General features: G+C 45.0%; 1 protein-coding gene across 6 annotated transcripts in view; it reads right to left on the reverse strand.

The window, feature by feature from the left end:
• Positions 1–16,175, reverse strand: part of SGSM1 (small G protein signaling modulator 1) — a 70,768-nt gene that overhangs the window by 6,635 nt on the left and 47,958 nt on the right. For 5 of the 6 annotated variants that reach the window (XM_066370639.1, XM_066370642.1, XM_066370638.1 and 2 more), the window contains 6 exons: positions 15,260–15,442; positions 13,950–14,018; positions 11,335–11,925; positions 8,284–8,408; positions 5,715–5,797; positions 2,037–2,146 (listed from right to left, as the gene is read on the reverse strand). In XM_066370639.1, the coding sequence (XP_066226736.1) occupies positions 2,037–2,146; positions 5,715–5,797; positions 8,284–8,408; positions 11,335–11,925; positions 13,950–14,018; positions 15,260–15,442 (1,161 nt within the window). The remainder of the gene's footprint in view (positions 1–2,036; positions 2,147–5,714; positions 5,798–8,283; positions 8,409–11,334; positions 11,926–13,949; positions 14,019–15,259; positions 15,443–16,175) is intronic. The other variant, XM_066370643.1, reaches the window with a different exon arrangement.

Genomic DNA, 16,175 nt, shown 5'->3' on the forward strand with positions numbered 1-16,175 from the left:
ACTGAACCCAGCCGTTTCTCCAAAACGAATAAGCGAAGGGTCCATAAGCTCATGAGAAATACTCAGTATCGTGAGCCAGCAGGAAAACGCAAATCAAAACCATAATGAGATGCCACTGCACAGCCACCAGGATGGCTGTAATAAAAATGACAGACAGCAAAGTGTTGGTGAGGATGTAGAGAAACTGGAACCCTCGTGTGTTGCTGGGAGGAATGGAACATGGTGTGGCTGCAGTTCCACTCCGATACATCCCCAAGAGAAATGAAAACATAATTCCACATAAAAACATGTACAAGAATGTACGTTATTCATAATAACCCCAAAGTGGAAACAACCCAAATTTCCATCAATAGATGATTGGATAAACAAAATATGCTATGTCCACTCAATGGAATATTACTCAGCCATGAAAACAAATAATGTACTGACATATACAGTGTGTCCGTAAAGTCATGGTGCACTTTTGACTGGTCACAGGAAAGCAACCAAAGACGACAAAAATGTGAAATCTGCACCAAATAAAAGGAAAACTCTCCTAGTTTCATACCTATTCAGTGCAGTTTGATATGGGCTCACGCACAGATTTTTTAGGGCTCCTTAGGTAGCTATCCCGTATAGCCTCTAAAGACTCATCACTGACTGATGGCCTACCAGAACGGGGTTTCTCCACCAAACTGCCGGTTTCCTTCAACGGCTTATCCCACCAAGTAATGTTATCCTATGTGGTGGCGCTTCATTATAAATGCGCCGATATTCACGTTGCACTTTGGTCACGGATTCAAATTTAGCGAGCCACAGAACACACTGAACTTTCCTCTGTACCGTCCACATCTTGACTGGCATGGCCGTGGGCTGCTCCGCTGTATACACGGTGTTACGTCATCATCTGCGTATGCGCACATGCTGCCACATCATCCTACAGAAACTGGGAGGGTTTTCCTTTTATTTGGTGCAGATTTCACATTTCTATCATCTTTTGTTGCTTTCCTGTGACCAGTCAAAAGTGCACCATGACTTTACAGACACACTGTATTACAGTGTGGATAAACTGTGAAAATATGCTGAGTGAAAGAACCCAGACACAAAAGCAGCATAGTGTACAATTGCATTTATATGAAATGTCTAGGAAGACAAATCTATATAGACAGGAAGGAGACTACTGGTTTCCAGGAGACCTCCTTTCAGGGGTGGAGGGAGGAACTGATGTTACTGAGTACAGAGTTTCTTTTGGGAGAATGAAAATATTCTAAAATTAAATAGTGACAGTGGTTTCACAACTATGAATATTCTAAAAACCACTGAATTGTACATTTTGAAAGGGTACATTTTATGGTATATGGATTACATCTCAGTAACGCTGTGTGTATGTGTGCGCACGTGCACACATGCGCTCACACAAAATACACCCAAACATTATTTTGAGGGAAAGAACCAATACAATCAAACATCCTTTTAAGGGCCAGGGCCACATCTTCATTGTGTGGTCACAGTGCCTGAATCAGTGGTAGTCAACCTGGTCCCTACCGCCCACTAGTGGGCGTTCCAGCTTTCATGGTGGGCAGTAGCGGAGCAACCAAAGTATAAATAAAAAGATAGATTTAACTATAGTAAGTTGTTTTATAAAGATTTATTCTGCCAAACTTAGCAAAAATCCGACATAAAGTACTTGGTAAGTAATTATTATTATATGCTTTAACTTGCTGTAACTGCTTTATAAATTTTATAAAGTAAAGTTATTTCCCTACTTTATAAATCACCATTACTGTGGAACCAGTGGGCGGTTAGAAAATTTTACTACTAACAGAGATACAAAGTGGGCGGTGGGTATAAAAAGGTTGACTACCCTGGCCTGGACTGAGCAAATGCTCAGCGAGAATGAATCTGGTAGAACTGATTCGAGTGGTAAGGTTGAACTGAGTCAGTCAGGTAGGACTGAGTTAGTGAGTTGAGTTAAACTAGGTGATGCTATTAAGTTGACCCAGGTCCACCGGGTTGAGTTGCAATAGGTTGTATTATTGAGCAGGACTGAATCATACCTGGATTAGTGACCTCATGTTGGCAAAGTGTGTGTCCATGGCGCCTCCGTGGGGGAAGTTCTGGTTCATCCTCTTCATGAGCTCCGTGAAGCAGCTGAAGGCAAGGGCCTCTGGGGAAAAAGCACAGGAGGAACCATCAACTCCGCATGCGCCACTCCCCAAGGAACTGGAGGTCCCAAAGGGACGGCCTACGGCTCTGAGCTGGGTCCCAGGTCCACAAATGAGGAACACAGACAATGCAGTGCAAGTGTACTCCAGTTCAAGGAACACACAGACAATGCAGTGCAAGTGTACTCCAGTTCAAGGAACACACAGACAATGCAGTGCAAGTGTACTCCAGTCCAAGGAACACACAGACAATGCAGTGCAAGTGCACTCCAGTTCAAGGAACACACAGACAATGCAGTGCAAGTGTACTCCAGTTCAAGGAACACACAGACAATGCAGTGCAAGTGCACTCCAGTTCAAGGAACACACAGACAATGCAGTGCAAGTGTACTCCAGTTCAAGGAACACACAGACAATGCAGTGCAAGTGTACTCCAGTTCAAGGAACACATAGACAATGCAGTGCAAGTGTACTCCAGTTCAAGGAACACATAGACAATGCAGTGCAAGTGTACTCCAGTTCAAGGCATGCTCTCCAGTCTTTTTTTTTTTTTTTTTTTTTTTTTGAGAAAAGTCTTTCTCAACCACAAGTCTATTTTTTGTCTCTATAGGCTTACCTACTCTGGGCATTTCATATAAACGGAATCATACCAGTCACGGTCTTCTGTGACTGGCTTCTTTCACTCAGCACAGTGTTTTCAAGGTTCACTCAAATGCAGCACACGTCAACTCATTTTCTTCCCCAAACAATACTCCTCCACGGGCCTACAGCACATCTCGTTTGCACGCATTATCCGTGGATGACCATTTGGGCTGCTTCTCCTTTTTGGCAATGATGAATAACGCTGCTGTGCACTTTCACATCCAAGTGTCTGTATGAATGAACATGTTTCTGGGGAATACCTGTGAATGGAGTTGCTAGGTCTCAGGGTGACTTGCTGTTTAACAATTGTGAGGAACTGCCCAACTTTTTCACAGTGGCTGAACCACTTACAGTCCCACTAGAAATGTGTGAGGGCTCCAATTTCTCCATATCCTCTCTAGCACTTGTTTTTCTTGTCTTTACTCTAGCCCAGGGGTAGTCAACCTTTTTATACCTACCGCCCACTTTTGTATCTCTGTTAGTAATAAAATTTTCTAACTGCCCACCGGTTTCACAGTAATGATGATTTATAAAGTAGGGAAGTAACTTTACTTTATAAAATTTATAAAGCAGAGTTACAGCAAGTTAAAGCATATAATAATTATTTACCAAGTACTTTATGTCATATTTTCACTAAGTTTGGCAGAATAAATCTTTATAAAACAACTTACTATAGTTAAATCTATCTTTTTATTTATACTTTGGTTGCTCCACTACTGCCCACCATGAAAGCTACAACGCCCATTAGTGGGCAGTAAGAACCAGGTTGACTACCACTGGTCTAGCCATTCACTGGGTGTGAAGTGGATCTCCTAGTGGTTTTGCTTTGCATTTATCCCATGACAAGATTTCGAGCATCTTTTCATATGCTTATTGTTCACTTGTACATTTCTACTCTAGAGAAATGTCTATTTAAATCCTTTGCCTATTTTAATTTCATTATCATTTTATTGTTGAGTTATAAGAATTCTTTATGTATCTTGGATGTAAGCCCCTTATTATATATGTGATTTGCAAATATTTTCTTCCATTTTGGGGAGTTCTCTCTACTTCCTGATGGTGTCCTTTGAAGCATAGAAGTTTTTAATTTTGATGAAGTTCAATTTATTGATTTCTTTGTTGCTTTATGCTTTTGGTGACATATCTTAGAAACTCCTATCTAACTGAGGGTCACAAAGATTTGCTCCTATGTTTTCTAATAGCTATATAGTTTTAGCTCTTATATTTAGGTTTATGGTCTATTTTGAGTTAGTATTTTTATACATAGTGTGGGATAGGAGTCCAACTTCAATCTTGTACATATGGATATCCCATTCTTTCAGCATCATACATTGAAAAGACAATCATTTCCTCAGAGTTGAAATGTCTTGGCAGGCTGTCAGAATCAATTGACCGTAAATGTGAGGGCTGATTTCTGGACTCTCAATTGATCTTCCATTGATCCACGTCTATCCCTATCGAAGTACCACACTGTCTTGATTACTGTAACATTGTAGTAAGTTTTGAAGCTGCAAAATGTGTACCCTCTAATCTGTTCTTTTTCAAAACTGATTTTATATTTTTGGTACCCTGAGATTTCCTATGAATTTTAGGGTCAGCTTGTCAATTTTTGCAAAAAAAAAAAAAAAAAAAAGGCAGCTGGGATTCTGGACAGACATTGCGCAGACTCTAGATCACCTTGGAGAGGATGCTCATCTTAACAATGGCAGATCTTCTGATCCACGAAGACAAGATCTTTCCATTTGTTTAGAGCTTTAATTTCTTTCAATAATGTTCTGTAGGTTCTGTAGTTTCGGTGTATAAATCTTCTGCTTCTTAAGTTATTCACATGTATTTTCTTCTATTAGATGCTATTGCAAATGGAATTGCTTTTCTAATTTTATTTTTGAATTGTTCAAGACATACAATTGACTTCTGTCCATTGATCTCGTATCCCACAACCCTCCTAAACTTGTTTATTAGTTCTAATGTACCGTATTTTTATGATTCTTTAGGATTTTCTATATGCGAGATTGGGTCATCTGCAAATAGATGGTTTACTTTTTAATTTCTTTTTCTTCCCTAATTGCCCTGGCCAGAACCTTTAGAGAAAAAAGTGGACATTCTTGTCTTATTCCTGATCTTAGGGGAAAAGTATTCAGTTTTTCATGGAGCATGAACTAGCTGTAGGTTTGTCATAGGTGCTTTCTATCATGTTAAAGAAGTTTCCTTCTATTCCTGATTTGTTGAGAGTTTCTGAAATGGGTGTTGAATTATGCCAAATGCTATTTCTTTGTCAACTGAGATAATTATGTGGCTTCTGTTCTTTATTCTATTAATGTGATGAATTACACTGATCGGTTTTCATAGACTGAGCCAGCCTTGCATTCCTGAAAATAAATCCCAATCGTTGTGGTATATAAAGCTTTTTATATGTTGCTGGATTCTGTTTGCTATTATTTTGTTGAGGACTTTTGCCTTTATATTCATAAAGGATATGGGTCTGTAGTTCTCTTTTCTTATGATGTCTTTGTCTGATATTGGTATCAGGGCACCAATGGGTCCTCAAATAAGAACTGGCTTCATAGAATGAGTTGGGAAGTGTTCCCTTCTATTTTATTTTTTGGAAGAGTTTGTGAAGAATTGTTATTAATTCTTCTTTAAGTGTTCAGTAGAAACGCCCAAGGAAGCCACCTGGGCCTGGGTCTGTCTTTGTTCTCATTCATGTCTGTATAATCAGCGGCTAGCAAAGGCCTAGCTGGGGGTTGGACACTCAACATTAAGTATGGGCCATCAAGGAATAAGAGGACCTTTATTTCACTAGTACCTTGTTGTGTTCATCAGACAGGTGTTCTGAGCACCTGCACTGACACAAAGTGAAGTTCACAGCCCTCCTCTGCAGTAGGAAGGAAACTGCACCCAGCCCCTGGGTGGGGAGAACACACTCACCGTCATCCAGAATGACCAGCAGGGGAGCCAGGAGGTCACACATACCCTGGACATAGCCGACTTCAATGTGCTGCCAGATGTAGCTATGAGAGAGACACAGGGGCTCAGTGCAGACACCCACAACCTGCTTCTCCAACCCCCTCTCTTCCTTTGCCTCCTCTGGTTCGGTCCCCCATCCCTCACCTGGACCACACCCCCAACCTCCTGCCTGCGTCCCCATCCCCGGTCACTCTCTCTTCAAACATCACATGCTCAGCCACCAGGACGACTTTCCTAAAGTCCAGCTCAAGATCACTGCATGCTCAAAGACCTTCACAGACTTCCAAAGTGAGACAGGACAATGTCCAAATTCCTTAACTGAGAGTCCAAGGCATTTATAGTCTCTCCCCAATCCATCTTCACAGTCTCAGCCATCACTTCCCAATTCTTCCTGCTCTCTAGCTGCAGCCGTATTTACCTTTGTACAAATCACCCTTGGGCTTTTGTGCTAGTAGTTCCTTTGGTCTGGAATTCCCATCTGCCCCTTAATAAGTATAGCTACTATTTACTGAGCATTTACTGTTTACTCAGCCTACTAAATATGTATTGTATAATTTAATTTTCAAAATAATCTCCAGGCCCTGGCCAGTTGGCTCAGCAGTAGAGTTGGCCTGGTGTGTGGAAGTCCTGGGTTCGATTCCCGGTCAGGGCACACAGGAGAAGTACCCATCTGCTTCTCCACCCCTCCTTCTCTCCTTCCTCTCTGTCTCTCTCTTCCCCTCCCGCAGCCAAGGCTCCATTGGAGCAAAGTTGGCCGGGCGCTGAGGATGGCTCTATGGCCTCTGCCTCAGGCGCTAGAATAGCTCCTGCTGCAATGGAGCAACGCCCCAAAGGGGCTGAGCATCTCCCCCTGGTGGACATGCCGGGTGCATCCCGGTTGGGCCATGCGGGAGTCTGTCTGATTGCCTCCCTGCTTCTAACTTTGGAAAAATAAAAAATAAAAATGAAAAATCATACAAAAAAAAGGATTATTATCCCATTTCATAAATAAAGATAGGCTCAGAGAGATAAGTGACATGCACAAAGTCATATACCCAATAATAAATGACAGAGGCAGGATTTGAACCTAGGTGACCTCACCCCAGGGTATGTGGGTATAGGCCAGATGTTTTCTTCAGCTTCTCGTCATGTTGCCAAACTCCATCTTGAATGTCACCTCTATGAGGCCTTCCATGATTTTCCCCAATGCCATAACCAAGCAAAAATCAGCCTATCCTTCCTTCTGCCCCAGCACTTTTCATTTTAATGTTACATTACTATGTTACATTAAAGCTAATTATATTTGTGTCTCCTAAATTTTGAGAGGCAGTGATGCTTGGGAGACTGTAACACAGAAGAGTTAAGGGGTGGCGCTTATTAATGAGAATGAGTTAAAGCAGAGGTTAGTAAACCTTTCTGAGAGGTCCAGAGAACAATTATTTTCAGCTTTGTAGGCTGTATCTTCTCTGGCTCAACTATTCAACTCTGCAGAAGCAATCAGAGATGACATACAAACAAATGGGCATGGCTGGGCTCTGACAACACTTTGTTTATCAAAGCAAGTGATGGGCTGGAACGGGCCATGCGATATAGCAATGGTTAGAGCAGCACGGACAGAAGTCCAGGACATACTATTGAGTGTAAAAGCAAGTTGTAAAAAAGTTGGTAGTATAATCCCATGAAGGTAAACATTTTTAAGAACTTTAAAACATGTATGCTATATTATATATCATATAATGCACTATATATTATATGTATAAATATGTTCTATATACAGATTTTGAGGAATAGTCCCTACTACGTTAGCAGTAGTTACTTCTCTGGGTGAGTGGTATTGACTGGATAAAGAAGGAGGTTCTATTTATAACTATGAACTTCTGATTTCCTTGGCTGATCTAGGTTTTTAATAAGCATGGGCGCCTGACCTGTGGTGGTGCAGTGGATAAAGCGTCAACCTGGAAATGCTGAGGTCGCCGGTTCAAAACCCTGGGCTTGCCTGGTCAAGGCACATGTGGGAGTTGATGCTTCCAGCTCCTCCCCCCACTCTGTCTCTCTCTCTCCTCTCTAAAAATGAATAAACTTAAAAAAAAAAAACTTAAAATAAGCATGGGTTACTTCCATATTTGTAGAAATAAAAGTGATCTTTTCTAATGAAAAGCAATAAGTAACCCAGACCTTGGCTTAATGAAATGAAGTGGAGATTCTAGAGCCTGAGAGATGTGGGCTCTAGAGAGAGCCCACCGGGGAACCCCCGAGCCTCTGTTTCCTCACTATGAAGGGGTTAATACTCATCTCGCAGGCTTGTCGAGGACTAAGTGAGATGGTGCTAGTAAAGGGCTCAGGAGAGAGCCTGGTATACAGTGAGTGCTCAGTAAATGTCCTCCTGTCTTATCATTATGACTGCTGTAGCTAGCTGTCCGAGTGGCTGGAGTAAGACCCCAGGCAGGCCTGGTGCCCGCTGCAGAGGCTGCAGTCTGGCTGGCCTCTGCACCCTGCACCCTGCTATCCCCACCCCAGCCCCCCAGGGCCCGCCCCACCCCGCGGCCGCCACCTGCACATAACGTTGCGCAGCTTCTCCAGGTTGCCAGGCGTGAAGTAGCAGTAGTTGCGGTCACAGCGCTGCACGTCCTTCTCGATGCGGTGCAGGTTCACCGTGTACAGGTCCAGCAGCTCTGGCTGTGGCCGCAGGAGGGGAGGAGAGAACGATTACTCCCCGCTCCTCACAGAGGCTAGTGATTGCAGAGAGCCGTCTCCCCCGCCTGTCCCTCCTGTCCTCACTGAGAACATCGCTCCCTGCACCGGTCAGGTGTTTGGTTTTCGTTGTTGTTGCCGTTTTCTAAGAAAACCTCTTCGACCCTGGCCGGTTGGCTCAGTGGTAGAGCGTCGGCCTGGTGTGCAGAGGTCCCGGGTTCGATTCCCGGCCAGGGCACACAGGAGAAGCACCCATCTGCTTCTTCACCCCTCCCCCTCTCCTTCCTCTCTGTCTCTCTCTTCCCCTCCCGCAGCCAAGGCTCCACTGGAGCAAAGATGGCCCGGGCGCTGGGGATGGCTCGTTGGCCTCTGCCTCAGGCGCTAGAATGGCTCTGGTCGCGGCAGAGTGGCGCCCCGGATGGGCAGAGCATCGCTCCCTGGTGGGCATGCTGGGTGGATCCCGGTTGGGCGCATGAGGGAGTCTGTCTGACTGCCTCCCCATTTCCAGCTTCGGAAAAATACAAAAAAAAGAAAAGAAAAAAAAAAGAAAACCTCTTTCACTTTGTAGGATGAATAATATTCATTTTAATTTCTTTGCTAAAACAAAATCCTAGGAGGTACACAGATATATTATCCCCATTTTATAGACGAAGAAACTAAGAGAGAGTTAGCTAGAACTATGTCCCTCTCTGCTGAAACTGGATAAGAGTGGAATTTTAAATAAACAGGAATACTCCTGCAGAGAATGGTTGTAAAAAAATTGTGAGATAATTAAATGTATGTACAAAGCCACAGAGCCGGGTAGCATGGACATAGCGTCATTGAGAAATGCACGTAGTAGGCACGCAATGATGGATACAGATGATGTATAATAGAATTGTATCCTTGAGACCTATATAATTTTATTAACCAATGTCAACCAATAAATCTAATTAAAAAATAAAACATTTTTAAGAAGGAGAATGAAGGAACTGAACATTAGTCCAAGTCTGGAAATATGCGGGACTTAATGCCTTGACCCAACAATCCTGACAAAATGGCTCAATGATGTGGGAAGAAAAAGAACATTTAAAGGCCAAAAATTAACCCAAAAAGGAAAGAAAATACCAAAAGCTGGCTTTCGCCTTGAGGGAAGAAGCTGCCAAAATGGCAAATTCAAGCTTGGATTTAATGGTGGTGTGGTTCCCACCCCCGAAAGCAAGGAACCTGAGACTTCTCTGCATCAGGGCAGGAGCCCAGAGGGCCACACCCCAGGAAGGGACAACCAGAGAAACTAGCATCCTGCGGTCTCAAGGACAATCGCCCATCTTGAACACAGGGGCCAAATTAAGTGCAAAAGATCCTTCCATGGATAATTAACAATCTCAAATCGGGTTTCCCACTTGCGCAGGTTGATAACCCAAACCCCCACTGCCTAGGCCAGGGGTCCCCCAAACTTTTTACACAGGGGGCCAGTTCACTGTCCCTCAGACCGCTGGAGGGCCGCCACATACAGTACTCCTCTCACTGACCACCAATGAAAGACTGAATTGGAGTTGAAGTGACCCCAGGTTGGCTATACCCCTGGGCATTAGGAAGGAGCTAAAGAAACCCCACTCGTGAGGAATCTACCTTCCACCTAGGCCTCAAATACTAACAGATAAAGTTCCAAGAATGGTTCAGAAGAGACTTAGGAAACTGCAAAGGATCTGTGTGCATGTGTGTGTGTGTGTGTGTGGGGGGGGACTGAATTAATTATATATATGTAGCAAATTAAGACAAAGAAGGCAGAGACTAGAAAATAAAAACGTGTAAGAAAATCATAGGCCCTGGCAGATTAGCTCAGTCAGTTAGAGCATCATTCCAAAACACCAAGGTTATAGGTTTGATCCCTGGTCAGGGCACATACGGGAAGCAACCAGTGAGTGCATAACTGAGTGGAACAACACATGGATGATCCTCTCTGTCTCTCTGTATCTAAAATCAACCAATTAAAAAAAAAATCACAATTTTTTGCAAGGAACAATAATACAGCTGACTAAGTGGTACGTACATTATATTATTATAATAAACTACTGATCAATCACTAATATATGATGTAACATGACATAGTATTTAACTACTATGTTGGATGGTTGGGGTGGAAAAAGTTTCACTTATGTGGCGAGGAAAAGTGGATGGGAAAGGAAGAGGACTAAATCCTCCTCTTCTATAGCTGGAGTCAACAGATGATATCTAAAACTAGAAAAAAAAAGATCAAGAAGTAGTAATATGAGCATGTTATTTACAGACACGGGGTAAACACCAAATAATCTGGGCAGAATAAGTCACTACCGCTGCATCTGGGGAGGACTCTGGGGCAGGTGGGACAGACAACTTCTGGTGTTTGTGTCCAGCCCTGAGTGGTTTAGACTCTTTCAACTACAGGCATGTATACCTCTGATAGAAATAACAAGCTCTTTAAAGAAAAATGGGCACACAGTGCCCAGAAAACCCTCCTTGCAGGTGACCTCCTCTAGCTTGGTTTTTGTTTCAAACAAAGTGAACTCGAATATTTAAAAGATATTGGACCTGAGTGTAAGTCAATATGCTCATTGTCGAGGCTACTTGACCGAGTGCTCACTGTGCACTAGGCACAGCGGACCTGACTCAGTAATTCTGAAAACTCAGGAAAGTAGGTAGGGAAACTGAGGCTCAGGAAGATAAAGTGACTTGTCTAAGCTGGTCACTTTGAACCCAGGATTGTTTGACTGCAAAGCCTGTGTTTTCTAACTATTATATCATCATCTCCCCCAGATGGGTTTCCAGAGTGAACCTCTGTGATGGGGGAAATGCAAAGAACCAGAGGGCATCTGGACACTGAGGTTTGGGGTCCACTCCCTCCCCACCGCAGCTGAAGAACACCGAGTGGAGGAGAAGTTCAGACACTTACGGAGTAGGTGACACCGCTGGATGACACGGGGGACGCCTCATTGTTGGCAGAAGTGCTCACGGCCAGAGAAGCCAAGGCCGGGAAGAGACTCTCCATCTCCGGCTCCTCTGACAGGTTGTCCTCACTGTCCCCCTGGCTCCGCTTCTCCACCTCGCTGGCCCCCCAGCCCTCCAGCGGGGCGCCCTCCTTCTCAGGCAGAGCCACGTCCATGCTGCCGGGGATGGACATGAACTCGTCCATGCTCTCATTGGCGAGGAGGTCACTCTCCAGGCTGTCCTGCACGGCCAGCTCCTGGCGGGGAGCCTCGTCCCGGGAAGTGGTGGCCTCGCTGCTCTGCCCGTCGTCCACGCTGCTGTCTCCGGGTCGCAGCGCCAGGCAGGCGTTCCGCTGGGCGTCCATGACACTGTCTTCCGTACTCAGGCTGGGCTCCGAGTGCTCCGAGAGGCCGGAGGAGAAATTGTGGGAGGAAGGATGGCCGGAGTCCGGGGAACAGGTGCCATTCACCAGGTTCCCGTTGGGGATCTTGGGCTGTTTCTCATCCAGCCTGCCTTCTGCCTCCACCTGCTCCACTTCGTCCACAGACTCAAACACCTGAGGACAAGATGCAGAGAGACAGATGGACTGGATGAACACTGGTGCTGCTTCCACCAGTGACCTAAATATGCAGCAAGAGACTGGTTATAGGACATAAACACAGCAGAATACCATATAGTCAGTAAAAAGAGTGAAGCAGAACAAGGTGTAATACAGGCTCCCATTTGTAAGAAATGAAAAAGTGACTGTAGCCTGACCAGGCGGTGGTGCAGTGGATAGAGCGTTGGACTGGGACACAAAGGACCTAGGCTCAAAACTCTGTCACCAGCTTGAGCGCAGAGTCGCTGGCTTGAGTTTGGGATTGTAGACATGAGCCCATGGTCACTGACTTCAGCCCAAAGTTGCTGGCTTGAGCCCAAGGTCACGGGCTTGAACAAGGGGTCACTTGCTCTGCTGTAGCCCTCCAGTCAAGGCACATATGAGAAAGCGATCAGTGAGCAACTAAGGAGCCGCAACGAAAAATTGATGCTTCTCATCTCTCTCCCTTCCTGTCTGTCCCTATCAGTTCCTCTCTCTGACTCTGTCTCTCTGCAAAAAAAAAGAAGTGACCTATATGCATGAAAATGCACAGAACAATCCAGAAAGAAACAAGGAAACTTCAGTTGGCTCTGAAGAAGGATTACTAAGGAATTTAAATGGGAGGAGAATACCTTTCATCATACAAACTAATGTGCACCTAATTTTTTTTATTAATTTTAATTTATTGTTTACATAGATTCTAGTATCCCACCAAATACATCCCCCTCCCCCCTGTTCCCTTCAACACCCCCATTGCCACCCTCACCCCATGTGCACATAATTTAAGTAAAATATTAGTTAACAACATAAGGAACAGGATAAACAAAACATATGATATCCATGTAGTTGGCTATTCAAAAGTAGTTAGATGCACAGATGACCCTTGAACAATGGGGTGGAGAAATCGACCACTACCCACACGAACATCTTCATAGAACCTGTGACTCCCCAAAAACCAAACTACTAAGAAATCGCTGTTGACCTGAAGCCTTACCGCTAACATAAACATTAACATTTTTTGTCATATGAATTATATACTGTATTCTCACAATAAAGTAAGCTAGAGAAAAGAAAATGTTCTTTAAATAATAATAATAAAAAATATTTACAGTACTGTACATATTTATTGAAAAAGTCCATGTATGAGTGGAGCTGCACAAGTCAAACTCATGTTGTTCGAAGGTCAACTATACATAAAAGACTATGGAAAAATCTGCAGAATACAACTCAAAGATTTACTTGTGGAGTTCTTTTTGTTTTAATTTATTTTAGAGAGAGAGGGGAAGGGGAAAAGAGAGAGAGGAAGGGGAAAAGAGGGATAGAAGCATTCATTTGTTGTTCCACTCAGTTGTGCATTCATTGGTTGCTTCCTGTATGTGTCCTGACCAGGGATCGAACCCACAAACTTGCTGTTTCAGGACAACGTTGTAACCAACCGAGCGAGCCAGCCAGAGCCCTTCCATTGTTTTTGAAAACAGATGCAAGTACATGCACATATTAATATTTTTTCTTTTTACACAAGAAGTGGCATAGCATGTGTACTTTTTGTATTTGGTTTTTTTATTTAATATTGAATAACACACTTCTTTTAGTTGAATAAAATGGAAAGTTGTTGAACAATAAATACATGTAATGATCTTTCTGTAGCAATGTCAAGACTACCAAACATTGCCATAAATTGCCTACCTACTGCTTACATGCTTCTGCGCGTGTAGTCTCACGGAGGCCTGGGGGGCACAGCAAACTGACAGCAGGGTTATTTCCAGGGAGGGCAAGTGGGGATTGAGGATGGTCAAGGCCAAACTTAGCTTTTTCTGTAATCAATCTTTTTTTAACAGGGAGAACAGATCCAGATGTTACTTGCATAATTAAAAACTCAATCTTCAATGCTAGTAGAAAAGCTAAAACAAATAACCCCTAAGTGACCCATAGATGATGGACATCCATTAGTGCGGGAGGGAGGGAGGGCACTGGCAGGGAGGGGTGGGCCCCGGGAAGGTCACCTGTGTGCTGCTGCTGGAGTCGCTCTGCAGGCGGATGTTCTGGCGGCCAGAACTGCAGCTCTGGGAGGACTGAGGGAGAGAGAGGCAGGAGGAGCCCGGGTGAGGCTGTGCCATCCTGGCCCAGGGCACCTGCACTGAGCTCAGGAGGGCTGCTGGGCTGGGAGTCAGGGAGCCTAGTTTTATCTCTATTCCTGACTTGAGTGAGTCCGCTCTCAAGGCCTCAGGTTTCTAGCTGTAAATTAAAAATCGGGGCTGGGGGGGGGGGTCTTACTCCCTGTTCCCTGTAGCCTCTGCAGAGGCCACCCAGCCTCTGGGCCTCCACCTCCCACCCCTGGAACCAGAAAACCCCACCTTTAACTGCTCTGGACTTGATACTTCTGGCCAACATTTTAGTTTGATGCAGAGTAACTGATTGTATGAACGGCCGGAGCTTTCACTCCCTTCTCTATATACCTGCTTTGTCCTGTAACTTCTAGCCCCTGACTACTCCGATGCTAGGCTTGGCCACATGACCTGCTTTGGCCAATCAGATGCTAGCAAAGTTGCCAAGGCAAAGGTTTAACAAGAGCTTGTGTATGTCTCTCTCTATGTTCTGCATTCACTATAACATACCCAGGTGAGTGGACTGGAGGATGAGACACAGAACAAAGCTGACTCACCCCAGACGCATGGCAAAGCCCCGTGAAGGTCAACAAAATTTTCAGTTGACCTTCAGAGTTCAGAACTACCCTGCTGACACACAAAAAAATGTGTTTTGTTGGAAATCCTGGACCTTTGGAGGCTGTTTGTTATACAGTCCTAGTGTGGCAACGGATGGCTGATACACCACTAGTGAACAGAATTAACTTTGTTCTTAGCTCCAGCTTTGAACCACTTAACTAGAGATTCCGTTGAGAACAGGTGTGTCTGACTTGGTCACTGAAGTGTTCCTGACATTCCCGACAGTACTTGGCACATGGGAGGCACTCCATAGCATTTGTTGAATAAATGAAAGTCTAGTACTCTAGGTGCTTTATATACACTAGCTCATTTAAGCTGCACACAACCTCCCCTATAAATGATTATTCCCATTTCACAGATGAGGAAACTGAGGCCCAGAAGTATGGGTGCTTGCCCGAGGCCCCAGAGCTAAGAAATGGTGGCAATGGACTTCAAACTCAGACTCCAAAGTCACCTTCTGCCCCCAAACCAGGGGTGCGGCTCTGTCCCAATGCCCCAGACACCCAGCCCTCACCATTCCCATCACAGCCTGACGGAGCAGATCCTGGACTTCACACCCACCCCGCTCCCGGCACAGACCCACCCATCACCTCGTTGCTGATGGTGGAGTCCCGGTGCATCATCCGGTGCAGGTGACCGTCCAGGCTGGCCCCTGATGAGCATTTGGCCAGGGCAGCTGCGTGGGACTCCCGCTCCCTCTGCCGCACGATTGCTTCACAGCCCAGCCATTCGGACATGGTTTGTGCATAGCAGGCGTGGATATGCTCATCCACCTGCAAGGGCAGATGCAAAGTCACTGGAAGTGCTGGGACCCCTGGGGAGAGCCAGGAAAACCGGGGGGGGGGGGTTCTGACCTGGGATCCTGAGATCTGGAAACACCCATTTAACAGTCATGGTGTAATATTCAACCAACATTAACTGAGTACCTACTATGTGCCAGATACTGGCTAGGCACTGGGGGTATACAACATTGAGCAAGGACCAACTTCCTTCCTCCTTCCCTCCCTCCCTCCCTCCCTCCCTTCCCCCTTCCCCTCCCCTCCCTTCCCCCCTCCCCTTCCTTCCTTCCTTCCTTGTTCCCTCTCTCCCTTCCTCCTTCTTTCCTTCCTTCCTTCCTTCCTTCCTTGTTCCCTCCCTCCCTCCCTCCCTCCTTCTTTCCTTCCTTCCTTCCTTCCTTCCTTCCTTCCTTCCTTCCTTCCTTCCTTCCTTCCTTCCTTCCTTCCTTCCTTCCTCGTTCCCTTTCTCCCTCCCTCCTTCTTTCCTCCCTCCCTCCCTCCCTCCCTCCCTCCCTTCCTTCTCTCCCTCCCTCCCTTCCTTACCTCCTTCCTGCCTCCCTCCCTCCCTCTCTTCCTTCCTCCCTCCTTCTTCATTCATTTTTTCATTTATGGACATATTGAAGTATCTGTTGAGCCCCTACTCTGTGAAAGGCAGTACTAAGCCTTGGGGATACTGAAGTGAGAAAATAAATTCTTTCCTTCTTTATAACCTTCCTTGTCTCTGTCCTCA

The sequence above is a fragment of the Saccopteryx leptura genome, chromosome 2 (assembly GCF_036850995.1).
Source record: "Saccopteryx leptura isolate mSacLep1 chromosome 2, mSacLep1_pri_phased_curated, whole genome shotgun sequence".
Classification (NCBI taxonomy): domain Eukaryota; kingdom Metazoa; phylum Chordata; class Mammalia; order Chiroptera; family Emballonuridae; genus Saccopteryx; species Saccopteryx leptura.